General features: G+C 43.8%; 1 protein-coding gene across 1 annotated transcript in view; it reads left to right on the forward strand.

Moving 5' to 3' along the window:
- Positions 1-6: 6 nt before the first annotated feature.
- The window catches only part of MAPK1 (mitogen-activated protein kinase 1), a 99,491-nt gene continuing 84,390 nt past the window's right edge, over positions 7-15,107 (forward strand). Inside the window, exon 1 of the mRNA XM_017882545.1 lies at positions 7-67. Coding sequence (XP_017738034.1) covers positions 60-67 — 8 coding nt within the window. The 5' untranslated portion in view covers positions 7-59. The remainder of the gene's footprint in view (positions 68-15,107) is intronic.

Genomic DNA, 15,107 nt, shown 5'->3' on the forward strand with positions numbered 1-15,107 from the left:
TGTTCGACGTGGGACCGCGCTACACCAACCTCTCGTACATCGGCGAGGGTGCCTACGGCATGGTGTGGTGAGTGTCCGCGCCCGGCCACGCCCGGCCCCCCCGCCGCCCGGGGCCGCAGCGGACGCAGCCTCGGCCTCGCCCGCGCCTCGGCCTCAGGCGCCGCGGCGACCTCGAACCCGGACTTCACCGCGGTCCGCGCGCCAGGGCTCGGGCGGGGCCCCGGGCTGGTTGAGGTTTAGGTGTTGTTGCTCTCGCGCTTCCCGGGCCGGCGGTCGCTCGGAAAGGGGCGCAGCGGTGGGGGCGGGGGGCGGAGGCCGGGACTAGTGGACGCTCGGCCCCGGGCGCAGCGCCGCCTTTAAAGTCTGGACCCTCGGGAAGGCAACGGAAGCGCCTCCACCACCCAGTTTGCTAGTATCATGGCCTTCTTTTGGACTTTCGATTGTCAAACCGGGAATTCCATCAGATGCTTGTCGGTGTTGGCGGCGGTGGCTGCTGAGGTCCTGAAAGCGGTTCGCCTCCGTGTGTGTGCAGAACACCGAAATAATTTTTCCCTCCTCGCCTCTGTTTGCAGCCAGCGGCTTTCATTAACTATCCTCAGCGGTGCTAATGGTGGTCTCCGCGCAGGCTTTCTAAAATGGATTACTGACACCAGTGTTGGTGGAGTATTTCCGCCTTGAAGTTTGTACTTTTAAGTGGATTTTAATATCGTACTGCTGGCGTTTCAGGAAGGATAAACCAACATTACTCTCTTCACTTATTAAAGATCCATTTAGAGTTGGGCCTAATTTGACTTTTTTTTAGCCCCCAAGTGAGCTCTTTTACCAGCATAAGTGCTCCCAGATGTTTTAGCCCAATTGCTATGGACTCCTGTTAATGATTTAGTGGTCATTATGTATGCAGCCTTAATGGAATTATTGCAGAATCACGTGTAGACTCCCTCATCTTGATTCAGGTCCCTTAGAAAAGTGAAATGATAGTGACGGTTTTTCTTTTTCTCTTTTTTTTGAGACGGGGTCTCGCTGTGTTGCCCAGGCTGAAGTGCAGTGGCGCGATCTCTGTTCACTTCAACCTCCGCCTCCTAGGTTCAAGCGATTCTCTTGCCTCAGCCTCCCTAGTAGCTGAGACTACAGGCGCGCGCCACCACCCCTGGCTAATTTTTGTATTTTTTAGTAGAGACGGGGTTTCACCATGTTGACCCAGATGGTCTCGATCTATTGACCTAGTGATCCGCCGGCCTCGGCCTCCCAAAGTGCTGGGATTACAGGCGTGAGCCACCGCGCCCCGCTGACAGTATTGTTTTTATTAAAGCAAACTAGCGGTAGCATTTTGTGCTGGTGAGGACTTGTGGAAATAGATTTCCTTAAATCTGAATCTTGTGAATGTGTCTTTTGTGTTGACCGAAGGAAGTAAACTAATAATTTATTGAGCACTTCGTGGCAGGTACTGTGCTACATATATTATTTCATTTTATTTGAACAGCCACATTGAGGGAGGAAAAGATGGAAAAGATGGTGTTATTCCTTTTTTCAGGTGAGAAAGTGTTTCGAGGTGACGCCAATTCCTGAAGTCATAGAACTAGAGTTATTAAGATTGTAGACTGAGATTCTACTAGACACACTGCAGCTCTTTTTCAGCTGTTTTTAGGAAAACACTCTGCGTTCCTTAGTGTAATTAATACTTGCAGAATTTTCTGTATCTTACTGTTACAAAGTAAATATAAGTCTGTTTTAGAAATGTATTCAAATTTCAATCATCATAATTTTAGAAATGCCATAGAAGGCATGTTTTACCAAGTATGGTAGTTAAAATTCTTTCAAAAGAGACTTTAATTGAATCTTTAATGTTTTCACTTTCTTTAGGAGTAAAATGCTGAATACAACTGTGAAAATTAATATGAACTCACAGGCTTAGGAGCCAAGAGAGAATTTAAATTAGGTCGAGCCTAAAAGAAATAAGGCCCTGAAAAGTAATGAAGAGAAAGTATTGCCAGTAGCATTATTTCTCCACCATACATCTCATTGCTGTTGCACTCACTGGGAAGCGTGCCAGTGAACATGTCTCATTATGAGAGGCTCAGAATTTCCCATCACATCCTTTGGCCCTTTTAACAACATTAGCTTATCTAAAATGTGGACTGAAAAAAGTCTTTTACGTTTAGGACATGTCAATTGAAAAGATACCCCCATCTGATAAGATTTCTCCTGTCTGATAAGGTTTTTACTGGTCTGAAGTTGTTTAGATGTGGGAACCACTTCTGTCACTGCTGTAGGCTTATTTGACCATCTGACTCTCCATTTGAAATGCTAAGTCCTCTTTTTGTGATTTTCCTTTCCTAAGTGAATTACAAATATAATTGGAATTTGAATCCTAGATCCAGATTATAGCCTTTTATCAGGTTGATGACATACCCTGCTATTAACCTTCTCCATTGCACGTTATTAGCATTTAGTAGATGTTGGCTAACAGTGCTGGGTTTATGGAGGGCTTGTTGAAATATTCACTAATATTTGAATAGTGATCTTTTAAAAAATGTTTCCAGAAGGATTTATGGATTTTTAGCCATTTTTTAGATTTATCCCCCTCCATTTCCTTATCAATTCATTAGGAATTGTGACTATTTTGTTTAGAGCCCTTTCCTAATCATTATGTAGAGGATGTAAAGATGAAGAGTGGGGTTTGAGTTGGGCCTTTAAGAGTGGGTGTGATTTTGATGTGCAGATAATAGGAGCAAGTGACAGCTTGAGCTGTGGAATCTAATCCTGGAAATGTACTTAGGTGGCAAACTGTAGAGGACTCCAAAGGCAAAAGTAAGTTTTACTGTATATTTGTTCAGTGGAGGAAGCATCTTTTTTTTAAATTTATTTAATTTTTTTTTTTTTTTTTTGAGATGGAGCCTTGCCCTGTCGCCCAGGCTGGCGTGCAGTGGCATGATCTCGGCTCACTGCAACGTCTGCCTCCTAGGTTCAAGCGATTCTCCTGCTTCAGCCTCCTGAGTAGCTGGAACTACAGGCACGTGCCACCACGCTCAGCTAATTTTTTTGTATTTTTGTAGAGACAGGGTTTTGCCATGTTGGCCAAGATGGTCTCGAACTCCTGACCTCAGGCTCCCAGAGTGCTGTGATTATAGGCGTGAGCCACCGCGCCCAGCCTTGTTTTGAAAGAGGCAGTCATACATGGTCAATTTTGAAATTTTTTGGGAAGACGAATCAACACTAGTGGGAATGAAGGAAGAAGAACTGGAGTGGGGAAATAAATTAGGAAAACGTAACCACCTAGAGGTGCAGTAATAAAGTGGCAGCGGAAGGTAGCAGGTGGAGGTGAAGAGCTTTGTGTTGACAGAAATAGTAACAGGGACCCTTGTGGGAAGAGTGGTAGAAAGACTTTTTTTTTTTTTTATGAGACGGAGTCTTGCTCTGCCACCCCGGCTGGAGTGCAGTGGCCGGATCTCAGCTCACTGCAAGCTCCGCCTCCCGGGTTTACGCCATTCTCCTGCCTCAGCCTCCCGAGTAGCTGGGACTACAGGTGCCCGCCACCTCGCCCGGCTAGTTTTTTGTATTTTTTAGTAGAGACGGGGTTTCACAGTGTTAGCCAGGATGGTCTCGATCTCCTGACCTCGTGATCCGCCCGTCTCGGCCTCCCAAAGTGCTGGGATTACAGGCTTGAGCCACCGCGCCCGGCCTTTTTTTTTTTTTAGTAGAGACGGGGGTTTCACCGGGTTAGCCAGGATGCTCTCGATCTCCTGACCTCGTGATCCGCCCGTCTCGGCCTCCCAAAGTGCTGGGATTACAGGCTTGAGCCACCGCGCCCGGCCAGAAAGACTTTTAATCATGGCAAGTATGGGTGGAATCAAACGATGATGAGACCTTAAAGGGTAAGAGACCAAGAGAGGTGGGATTTGGATTGGAGGAATTTCTGAGATAGAGCAAGGCTTGCTGGTTGATTGGCTATGGGCGGTTGTTCATTGTGAGGCTTCTAGGTTGGGAGCCTGGGAGATGGTGGTGCCATTATCCAAGTAAAGGAATACTGTTAGGCAGAGCAGATTTATCAGGGAGAAATAGTTCTGGTTTGAACGTGTTAAGTTTGTAATGCCTGTAGGCCGTTCAGGCTATATCCAGAAGCCATCTTAAAATTTGTAAGAGGGGAGCAGGAACTGGAGATGAAAATTTGTGTAAATGGTAGTTAAAATCTTGAGTGGATGAGCACAGATTCTTTTTTTTTTTTTTTTTTTTTTTTTTGAGACGGAGTCTCGCTCTGTCGCCCAGGCTGGAGTGCAGTGGCCGGATCTCAGCTCACTGCAAGCTCCGCCTCCCGGGTTTACACCATTCTCCTGCCTCAGCCTCCCGAGTAGCTGGGACTACAGGCGCCCAGCTAGTTTTTTTGCATTTTGTAGTAGAGACGGGGTTTCACCGTGTTAGCCAGGATGGTCTCCATCTCCCGACGTTGTGATCCGCCCGTCTCGGCCTCCCAAAGTGCTGGGACTACAGGCTTGAGCCACCGCACCCGGCCGAGCACAGATTCTTACTTGGGTCGTTGGTTAGGTGAGATTGCAATCATATGTTTTCTATATTTATCTTTTTGGTAAAAAATACATAGCATTTGATAGATTTTTTCAAAGGAGTCCATTATCCCAGAAACATTAAGAACCACTGAGGTAGAACACAAGGACCAACCAGGTAACTCTGGCAAAGGAAGAGGAAGCTGATGACTGGTCAGATGTATAAGAGAACAGTGTAGATGGGGAGGAAGGAGAGGAGAGATAGAAATACTCTTAGTATGCTTGGTCATCTTAGACTAATATAGCAAGTGTCTATTTTGGATAAATTGAGTTTGAAATACTGTTTCTGAATGCGACAAGAGAGCTCATGGGGTCATCTCCATAGAGATGTTAATTGAAGCCTTGGGAGTAGATAAAACATCTGAGAACTAAGCCAAAGGAGTGCCTGCCTTTACTGTGTCAATAAAGGGCAAGTTATGGAAGAGGACAGAGGAAATGTGGCCAGAGAGACCAAAGAACTGGGAGTGCACATTATCAAAGTAGCCAAGGGAGATGGTACTCATTAAGGGATTGGTATTGAATACTATAGAAGGGAAACAATGCAGCTGACAAGTCATATTTGTTGACTTTCAGCCCTTTTTTTTTGAGACAGAGTCTTGTTCTGTCTCCCAGACTGGAGTGCAGTGGCATAATCTTGGCTCACTGCAACCTCCGCGTCCTGGGTTCAAGTGATTCTCTTGCCTCAGCCTCCCGAGTAGCTGGGATTACAGTTGTGTGCCACCACACCCGGCTAATTTTTGTATTTTTAGTAGAGACGGGGTATCGCCATGTTGGCCAGGCTGGTCTCAAACTCCTGACCTCAGGTGATCACCCCGCCTCAGCCTCCCAAAGTGCTGGGATTACAGTGTGAGCCACTGTGCCTGGCCTCTGTTTTTTCTTTTTTTAAAAGCGATGATATTCAACTTGGGAAAGCGGAATGAATAAAAGAAAAAAAGAGGGGGATGGTTTCAACTAAAATTTCACTGTGATCACATTCCTGATGGCACAATTTCCTGTCTTGTTAAGGTTATTGTGATTATAGCAGACTAGTAGAACTACCACTTATTCAGCACTCTGTTTTGTATTTTACGTACGTTAATGCTAAGCCATATAACCGTACAGCAGAAGTGGTAACTTATGTTTGTTTTTTACCCCACAAGTGAAGAAACTTGAGGCACACAGAGGTTAGTTAACTTGCCCAGTGACACACAGGTAGGAAGTGATGGAGCAACCCCAGTTTGTCTGGTTCCTAAGTAATGCTCCACCAAAGATCAGAGTTGAGAAAATAGATTATTTCAGTAACAAGAAGTATCTGTTGTCTGCTTTTGCTTGTATCACTTTTTAGCCTTTAAAACCTTTCATGCAGAGTTATTTACTCAGAAAATGTTTATTGAACTCTTCATTCAAATAATGGGATGGAATTAGGGAATAACACAAAAAAGATGTCAGTGCTATGCAAGAGTTTGTGAAGTGCTGAGAGAAAAAGAAGAGCATAGTGACTTGGGGCTGTCTTTCTATGGCTTCCCAGACTTCTGACCTAAGTGTTGATGTGTGAGTAGGAGTTTGCCTTGAGAAGTGCATTCTAGGCAAAGCGAAGTGTGCATGTAAAGTCACAGAGCATGAACACAGTGCATCAGGTCAGGAAAGCCACAAATTTCTTTTTTTTTTTTTTTTTTTTTTTTGAGACGGAGTCTTGCTCTGCCACCCCGGCTGGAGTGCAGTGGCCGGATCTCAGCTCACTGCAAGCTCCGCCTCCCGGGTTTATGCCATTCTCCTGCCTCAGCCTCCCGAGTAGCTGGGACTACAGGTGCCCACCTCGTCGCCCGGCTAGTTTTTTTGTATTTTTAAGTAGAGACAGGGTTTCACCGTGTTAGCTAGGATGGTCTCGATCTCTTGACCTCGTGATCCGCCCATCTCGGCCTCCCAAAGTGCTGGGATTACAGGCTTGAGCCACCGCGCCCGGCCTAAAGCCACAAATTTCTTGGGATGGCTGGGGTCTAGGGTGCCTTAGTAAGAAGGTGGGAGTTGAGACAGCTGAGGGTAGGCAGGGCCAAATCCTGAAGGGCATTATTTGCTAAGGACTTTGGACTTGATCTTGTAGATGACAGAGTCATTAAAGGATGTCCCTCTTTCTGCCAGTTCCACCCCCACTTTGTCTCTTATGCTTTCTGCCCATTGTTCCTACCTTTTTTTTTTTTTTTTTGAGATAGAGTTTTGCTTGGAGGCTCACTGCGTCCTCACCTCCTGGGTTCAAGCAATTCAGCCTCAGCCTCCTGAGTAGCTGAGATTTCAGGCATGTGCTACCACACCTGGCTAATTTTTGTATTTTTAGTAGAGAGAGGATTTCCCCATGTCAGCCAGGCTGGTCTCAAACTTCTGACCTCAGGTGATCCACCCGCCTCAGCCTCCCAAAGTACTGGGATTACAGGCGTGAGCCATCGCACCTGGCTGCATCGTGCCTACTTTATGTCGTGGTATTCAGTGGGGGTGATTTTACCTCCCTGCTACAGAGGCATTTGGAAATATATTGGGGGGGGGGACTTTTTGTTGTGTTGTCACGTTGATTAGGGGGTGTTATTGGCCTTCAGTAGGCATGTCGGGGCAGACATGCTAAATGATCTGAATTGCATGGTACACTCCCTCCACTGGAGAATCATCCTGCCAAGATGCCCATAGTACATCACCCCAGCCCGCCCCAAGAAATATCAGGCCCCATTTAAGTCCCACTTTTCTCTAAAGCTCATCTCTATGAACTTTGCCATGTTGCTTCTTGTTAATGCACTCTCTTCATGGATCTCTGCTGGGTGTTTGTACCACCTGTTTGAAAGGCAGGAACAGCAATAACATACATATAAAAGCTCGAGACCTGGAGACAGAGATCTTGATTGAGATTCTTAATTTTGCTTGCTCATTGTTTACTTGCCTTTTAATCAAGAAGTCTCTTGTACACTTTTGGAGCTCAAAGATGCAAAGAGAGCAGCTTACATAAGTAACAGAAGAATCTAGTGTTTCTGAGCAGAGTTTAGAGTAAAAGGATAACTCAAAACAAAATTGATTTTTATATTAATAGTATCCCTAATGATGTATTCCTGGTAGTTAGCTATAACTGTTACACCATTCCCATAATCTGATTTGTATAAATTCAAGTTGACTTTTCCCAAAAGCTATATGTAATTTATTCCTTACCTTGCTCACAATTTAAATACCTATTGATTGAAAAACACCTGTTTCCCCAACAAACATCCAGAGCTCCTTGCCTCCAGCCTACTCCACCCACCCTCTTGCCTAATCCTGAGATGCTTTGTGCTCCCCTTTAACTTTGCTTTTTTTCTTTCACTTCTTGAGGCTCCCACACTGAAAGGTGCCTAGCAGCTCATCCAGTAGCTGCACTGCCTCTGCTCCCTCTAGGAAAGGCCACCCACCTGAGCTTTGAAATGACCCACACCATACCAGAAGGAGGAAGGGAGATTGATTCCAGGAGGATTCAGACCCTACCCAGGCTTTCTGGAAACTGAACAGATCCACAGGCGGAGAAAGCTATAGGCAGCTGAACAAAATTTATGTGTTTCTATTTCCCCAGCTATAAAATGAAAGGATTGGGCTCTCTGTGGTTTTCAAACCTTCTCCTCTCTTAGGGGCTTCAGGCCTCACCCCAAGAAGGGAAACTTCACATACAGCATCCTCTCCCCTAATCTCTGTTTTTTCCATTCTTTGCTCTTCTTTTATCTGCATCCTTCCCCTCCCCTTTCCCTTCTTTCTTCCTCTGTCCTTAGTCTTTTTTCTTTTTCTTAATTTCCTTTTACTCATTATCATTTTCCTTTTTTTTGGAGACGTAGACTCGCTCTGTCACCCAGGCTGGGGTGCAGTGGCGCGATCTCAGCTCACTGCAACCTCTGCCTCCCGGATTCAAGTGATTTCTCCTGCCTCAGCCTCCTGAGTAGCTGAGACAACAGGCATGTGCCACCACACCCGGCTAATTTTTTGTATTTTTGGTAGAGAAGGGGTTTCACAGTATTAGCCAGGATGGTCTCAATCTCTTGACCTCGTGATCTGCCCGCCTCAGCCTCCCAGAGTGCTGGGATTACAGGCATGAGCCACTGTGCCTGGCAGTCATTATCATTTTCAATTCACATAGGTAGTAACTATTAGGGTTAGCAGGGTAAGATTCCTTTTGGAAAAAGGATTTGATTGCTTTAAAAATGATGTTGGGCAACCCACAGGATAGATGCTCTCCAAGGTCCCTCCCAGATTCTCAGACTCAAGGCAGGCCCTGGGGTTTGAACCTATGGCCAGTAGGAGCTGGATAGCAGGTGTCTGCATGGTATATGCCATGACCAACTGACTAATGTTAGTTGCAAGCCTGCCTTGCTGGTTTCAGCTTCATTCTCATTCTTGTCTTTTTTCTTTTCTTTTTTTTTTTTGAGACAGTCTCATTCTGTTGCCCAGGCTGGAGTGCAGTGGTGCAATCTTGGCTCACTGCAACCTCTGCCCCCAGGTTGAAGCAGTTCTCCTGCCTCAGCCTCTTGAGTAGCTGGGATTACAGACGCCTGCCACTGTGCCCAGCTATATTTTTTTTTTTTTTTTTTTTTTTTGAGATGGAGTCTCCGGCTCTGCTGCCCGGCTGGAGTAACAGTGGCCGGATCTCAGCTCACTGCAAGCCTCCGCCTCCCGGGTTTACGCCATTCTCCTGCCTCAGCCCTCCCGAGTAAGCTGGAACTACAGGTGCCCGCCACCTCGCCCGGCTAGTTTTTTGTATTTTTTAGTAGAGATCGGGGTTCACCGTGTTCGCCAGGATGTCCATCTCCTGAATCCGTGACCGCCTCTCAGCCTCACCAAAGTGCTGGGATTACAGGGCTTTGAGCCACCGCGCCCGGCCTTTTTTTTTTTTTTTTTTTTTGTAGTTTTTAGTAGAGATGGGCTTTCACCATGTTGCCTAGGCTGGTCTTGAACTCCTGACCTCGTGATCCACTCGCCTCGGCCTCCCAAAGCGCTGAGATTATAGGTGTGAGCCACCGCACCTGACCATCATCCTTGTCTTTGAGGTATTATGTTTTTCACTTTACACATAAGGGAACTGGGTCTCAGGTAACTCGTTCCGGGTTCATAGCCAGTAAGTATATTGCAGAACTGAGATCTAAATTGAGATTTATGTAGACCCCAAATCCTGTGACTTTTTTTCTTTTAACTACTATAGGTTTTCTCTGTTATACCGAGTTACCTAGAAACGTACTTCCTACAGCCTGGGTTTCTGAATGGATTAGCCCTAAAGTATAAAATGATTATGTCATTGCAGACAGACCTGAAGAAGAGGCTAGAAAGGATTAAAGTGACTTTTTTTTGTTGTTTTTGTTTTTTCTTTATCTCCAAAGGCTCTGTCATCTAGCAACTTAGTTTTTATCAGGAAGTAGTGTTGATTTCTTCCCATTCCTTCTAGTTACCTCTACCAGTTTCTTGATTTTCATTCATTTAATATTATTAAACATGTACCTGATTATGTGCTAGGCAGTAGAAACAAAGTAGTGAACAAAAGTTGTTCTTACACTTTGGTGTTTACAGTCCACCAGGGCAGTAATAACATTTACTGAGTGTGGTGAGGTGTGGAGTGCCACTGGATAGTATAAAAGGTGAAGCTAAGATATGCTGAGTAGTCAGGAAGGGTTTCCTGGAGGAAGTGGTGTTTAAGCTGGGACCTGAAGAAGACTTAGAGCTAGCTAGGTAAAAGGTAGGGTAGAGTGCTGGAGTGTTTTAGGCAGTACCTTGTAGAGACTGCATTATAGAAAATGAAAAGTTTATGATTAAGATCTGGGGGCCTTTGTCATGTTACTGCAAGGATAGAAAGTGCAGTTAAAGCTTCAGGTATAGTTGGAACGAGGAACTGGAAAGTAGACCAACGGAGCTACCTCCCTCCCTCTTTACTGTTACAAAATCTTCTTGCACCCTATGTCTCTGAACAGCTGGGTTTTTTCTCCCCTCTTTTCTCTTTTGTCACTTCCCCATGCACTCAGCAGAGGAGAGCTGACCCTAGCTCCCTGAAGATGTGTGTCTTCAGGTTTTTAATGACCAGAGGCTGAGAACACTCTGAATCCAATTCCAAGTGGAACAGAATCTGTAAAAACACTGTTAGGGAGATCATTCTGCACAGAAGAGTTAACTACACCTGGCCTTTCCAGCCTGGGAGAGTGTCTGCCTCTGGTCTAGTCAGCTGAGGCCCAAGGTGTGGTCATTTATTAAATAAAGCTGCATATCTCGGAAAGTCTGAAGGGCAAGGTGGGAGTTGTCAAAAGGGGTCTCTCATTGATTTCTGGCTTGTTAGGTTAAAGTTCTTGGTGCTGTTTTCCCTGCCATTCTCCAGGGAGTGTGTATCGCTCTCCAGTTTTTACGGGTGAGGAAAATGAAACAAAAGTTGGGTAACTTGCCAGTCACAAGTAAGGGGTCAAAGGATTGTCACGAGGATTAAATAAAACAGTATAGTTGAAGTGCTGAGCACTTGGTACCTAGTTAATTCTGTGTTACTCCTTCGAAGTAAACAGGGTTGGCAAGATGTGAATCCCCTTTTGCCTCAGTCTCTATGTAAAGCAGAATGTGCAGAAGTACAGATATTCGGCTTGGTGGTCAGATGACTTTACAATGGTATGGAAGTGATACACATTCAGTAGACACCTTACTTCCAAGTACCCATGCAACTGTTCTGTTTTTCATTTTCAGTATAATATTTCATACATCATATGAGTTATTCTACAGTTTTATTATAAAATGGACTTTGTGTTAGATGATTTTGCCTACCTGTAGGCTAGTGTAAGTGTTCCGAACATGTTTAAGGTAGGCTAAGCTAAGCTGTGATGTTTGGTAGGTTAGGTGTATTAAATGCATTTTCAGCTAAGCTGGACACAGGACTCATGCCTATAATCCCAGGACTTTGGGAGGCCCAGGCGTGAGGATTCCTTGAGCTTAGGAGTTTGAGACCAATCCAGGCAACACAGTGAGGCCTCGTCTGTACTAAAGGTACTAAAATTAAAAAAAAAAAAAAAAAAAAAAAAAAAATTAGCCAGGTGTGGTGGTACATGCCTATAGTCCCAGCTGTTTGGGAGCCTGAGGCTGAGGATCCCTTGAACCTGGGTGGTCAAGGCTACAGTGAGCCGTTGTTGTGCCACCACATTCCCGCCTGGCCACAGAGCAAGAAGTTTTTTTTTTTTTTGAGACGGAGTCTCACTCTATCGCCCGGGCTGGAGTGCAGTGGCTGGATCTCAGCTCACTGCCAGCTTCGCCTCCCGGGTTTACGCCATTCTCCTGCCTCAGCCTCCCGAGTAGCTGGGACTACAGGCGCCAGCCACCTCGCCCGGCTAGCTTTTTGTATTTTTTAGTAGAGACGGGGTTTCACCATGTTAGCCAGGATGAAAATGTCACCGCTAGAAGTTTTCCCAAAAAATAGCATTTCACCTTACGAGGTTTTCCATTTATGATGGGTTTATTGGGATGTAAGCCCGCAGTAAGTCAAGGAACATCTTTATATAGTTAGAATAGGGACAGTCAAGTGTTTCATGCATAATTCAGATCTTCAGGAGGCAACATCAGGGAAACCTGAGTTTAGGGATATTCTACAAAACAACTAGCCTGTAAACCTCAAAATTAAGTCAAGATCATGGAACCAAGAAAACACTGAGGAATTGTTCCACATTAAAGAAGTGTACAAAAACATGGCAACTCCATGTGGTTCATAATTCTGAGTCGGCATGATTGGCAAAACTAGAATGAGGTCTGAAGATTAGATTATAGTCGTATATCTGTGTTAATGATTTTATTTTATCTTCTTTTTTTTAACTCTTTTTCTTTGTATTTTCTTTTTTATTTTTTTCCTTTTTTTTGTTTGTTTGTTTGTTTGTTTTTTGTTATAAACCCTTGTGTCAATGGCTGACTGCTGTGCTGTGTACAAAACCCCAACCCAGGAACAGGTTGTCTATGAATGGTTTAGCACTGGGTCCCCTGTGAATGTGCATTGTGTTACGGGCGAAAGGGTGGCCGCCTTTCTACTGCGCCAAGTTTTCCAGCATGAGGGACTTTCCATATCTGGTTCTGAGGCTAACCCAGGCTCCACAGGTGGCTGCCCTATCATTTCGCCGGGGCGGGATTCTGACTTAGAGGCCTTTGGTCATAATCTTACAGATGAGTGTTGATGATTTCGACGGTTGCATTTTGATTTTGTGGGAGAATAGTCTTGTTTTGTTTGTAGGAAATAGTCACTAAAGTATTGGGGGATAATGGGAAAGAAATATTGACAAACTTACTCTCAACATGCTTCGGAGACTAGAAGTTTAATAAACTAGATGTAGAACTTTTCTATGATTTGAGATATAGTTCCTTTTCTCTAAAGAGTTGTTGGTGAGTCCCTTTCAAAAAGATACTTGAGTGAGGATGTGTTGAAATTTGTGGGAAGCTGTGAAAGGCAACTTTTAGCCTACTGAAAGAGGACTGGCCTGGAAGGCAAGAGACCTGAGTCTTGGTCCCTGCTTCCGATGGCATGTCACATGGGCATGTGCTGGTCACTCTGTTTCTGCAGATTTTTGTTTTTCTCATCTGTGGAGTTAAGGGATTGGGATGGTTTCTAGGGTCTCTTACAGCTCTAATATTGTCGCCGCCCTCAGGAACATTACATGAAATTAGCGTGTATGCTGTATATTAAGAAGATTCGTGTGTAGATTGTTTCCCAGTTACTGAGCTCTCTTTAGTGTAATTTACCTCAGAAATCTCTGGATAATCATTATTGAGATATAATGAAATAGGAAAAAACTTGAGGTTAAAAACTAGTAAATTGGTTTACTTCAACATTAAAAGCCTACAATTAAACCCTTGAGGAAAATGACTTTTTTTTTTTTTGCTCTGCAAGTGAGGTTGGAACTTTGTAATACTGTATGACAGTAGTCGTTTACCTCACAAATTAGATTATTCATGTGTATTTGACTGAAGAGAGTTTTTACCTAGTGGCTGGAATGAAGGTTAATGCTGCTATTTTGGCATTGGGAAAAAAAGGTGTAATGAAAAATGTCAAATTTGAGAGATAGAGAAATACTTAAATGGAACATATTTAAAAGCAGTTCTGAAAAAGAAAGAACTTGGTATAGTCTTTCTATGAAAGAAAAGACTTTACTACACAGCTAAAGAAAGTAGAGCAAAAACAACACGTTCCCCCAATTAATATTTGAATTATCTGAACACAAGGCAGGCTAGCAAAGTAGAGACTAGTATCTTTGCCTCACCTTGGCCACAAGAATTTGTTTTGTTAGTAACCAAGTTCAGTGTACTGCTATTTAGCTTTTTCACTACAGATGTTAAAATGTTTCTTTTTGGGGTTTGTTTGAAATTTTCTTTCCCTTTTCAATTTAGCCATGCTGAACCTATCCTCAAATAAATTTACTTTTTTCCTGTTAAGTCAACTTTGTTTCTGTTCCATGGTTGAAGCAAATACTTTATAAAGAAAAAAAATCAGTGTAGACCTTTCACACGTTAATTATTACTGCAGGGCTATATAGACATATAAAAACATTAGATTGTTATGTTTTGGACCAGTGAAAAAACAGTTGGTAGTAATGCTAGATTAAGACTTGCCAGAATGTTCATCCCCTTAGTGAGCCATTCTACCTGTGATAACATTTTGTAATGTTTTCAGGCATTCTTTTGGGACAGCCCTGATCACTTATCATTCAAAGGGATGATAAAAGTGACAATCTTTTGTTGTAAATTCTTTCTCTCTTTTGTCCAAAAGGAGCTAGAAAGAAAAGACATTTGTGATTCTCTGTGCACTTGAACACAACTGCTAGAAAGAGCTATTTAATTATTGCCACCAAGGCAGTGTAAGAGTTTATAGTAACATTAAGAGTGTTTCCAGTTATCCCAGCAGGGCAAGATTCAGCATTCAAGAACTGGTAAATTTTGGCCACACGTGGTGGCTCATGCCTGTAATCCCAGCACTTCAGGAGGCTGAGGCAGGCGGATCACCTGAGGTCAGGAGTTTGAGACCAGCCTGACCAATATGGAGAAACCCCGTCTCTACTAGGCTGGTCTCAAGCTCCTGACCTCAGGTGATCCGCCCACCACCGCGCCCATCCCATTCTTAAATAATACAGTACTTAGTATTTCCTGGTTTGAATTTCATATACGTGAAATCATACTGTATGTATTCTTCAACTAGCTTTTTTCATTCATCATTATGTTTTTGAGTATAGTGTGGTTACTTGTTTTCACTGTTTTATGTATCATTGTATAAATATACCACAATGTATCCATTCTAGTATTAATGGACATTTGGGTGGTTGTTATTACAGTGTTCCTGCAAGTAGGCTTGTACATTTCTCCTGATAACACAAGAGTTTCACAGATCTTTAGACAGATCCCCAGTAGTGGAATTGCTAGATGGTAGGGCATATGTACATTCACTGGGTATTCCACACTGTTTTCCTACGTTGTGTCCCCAGTAAGGTTTCGTGGTATTATTCTTGCACATCATGTGTTTAATTAATTCCTTGATTCTTTTTGTTTGTTGTTGTTATTCTAAGTGATTTTTTTTTTTTTTTTTTTTTT

This window comes from Rhinopithecus bieti, unplaced genomic scaffold, assembly GCF_001698545.2.
Source record: "Rhinopithecus bieti isolate Rb0 unplaced genomic scaffold, ASM169854v2 scaffold_13317, whole genome shotgun sequence".
NCBI classification, from domain to species: domain Eukaryota; kingdom Metazoa; phylum Chordata; class Mammalia; order Primates; family Cercopithecidae; genus Rhinopithecus; species Rhinopithecus bieti.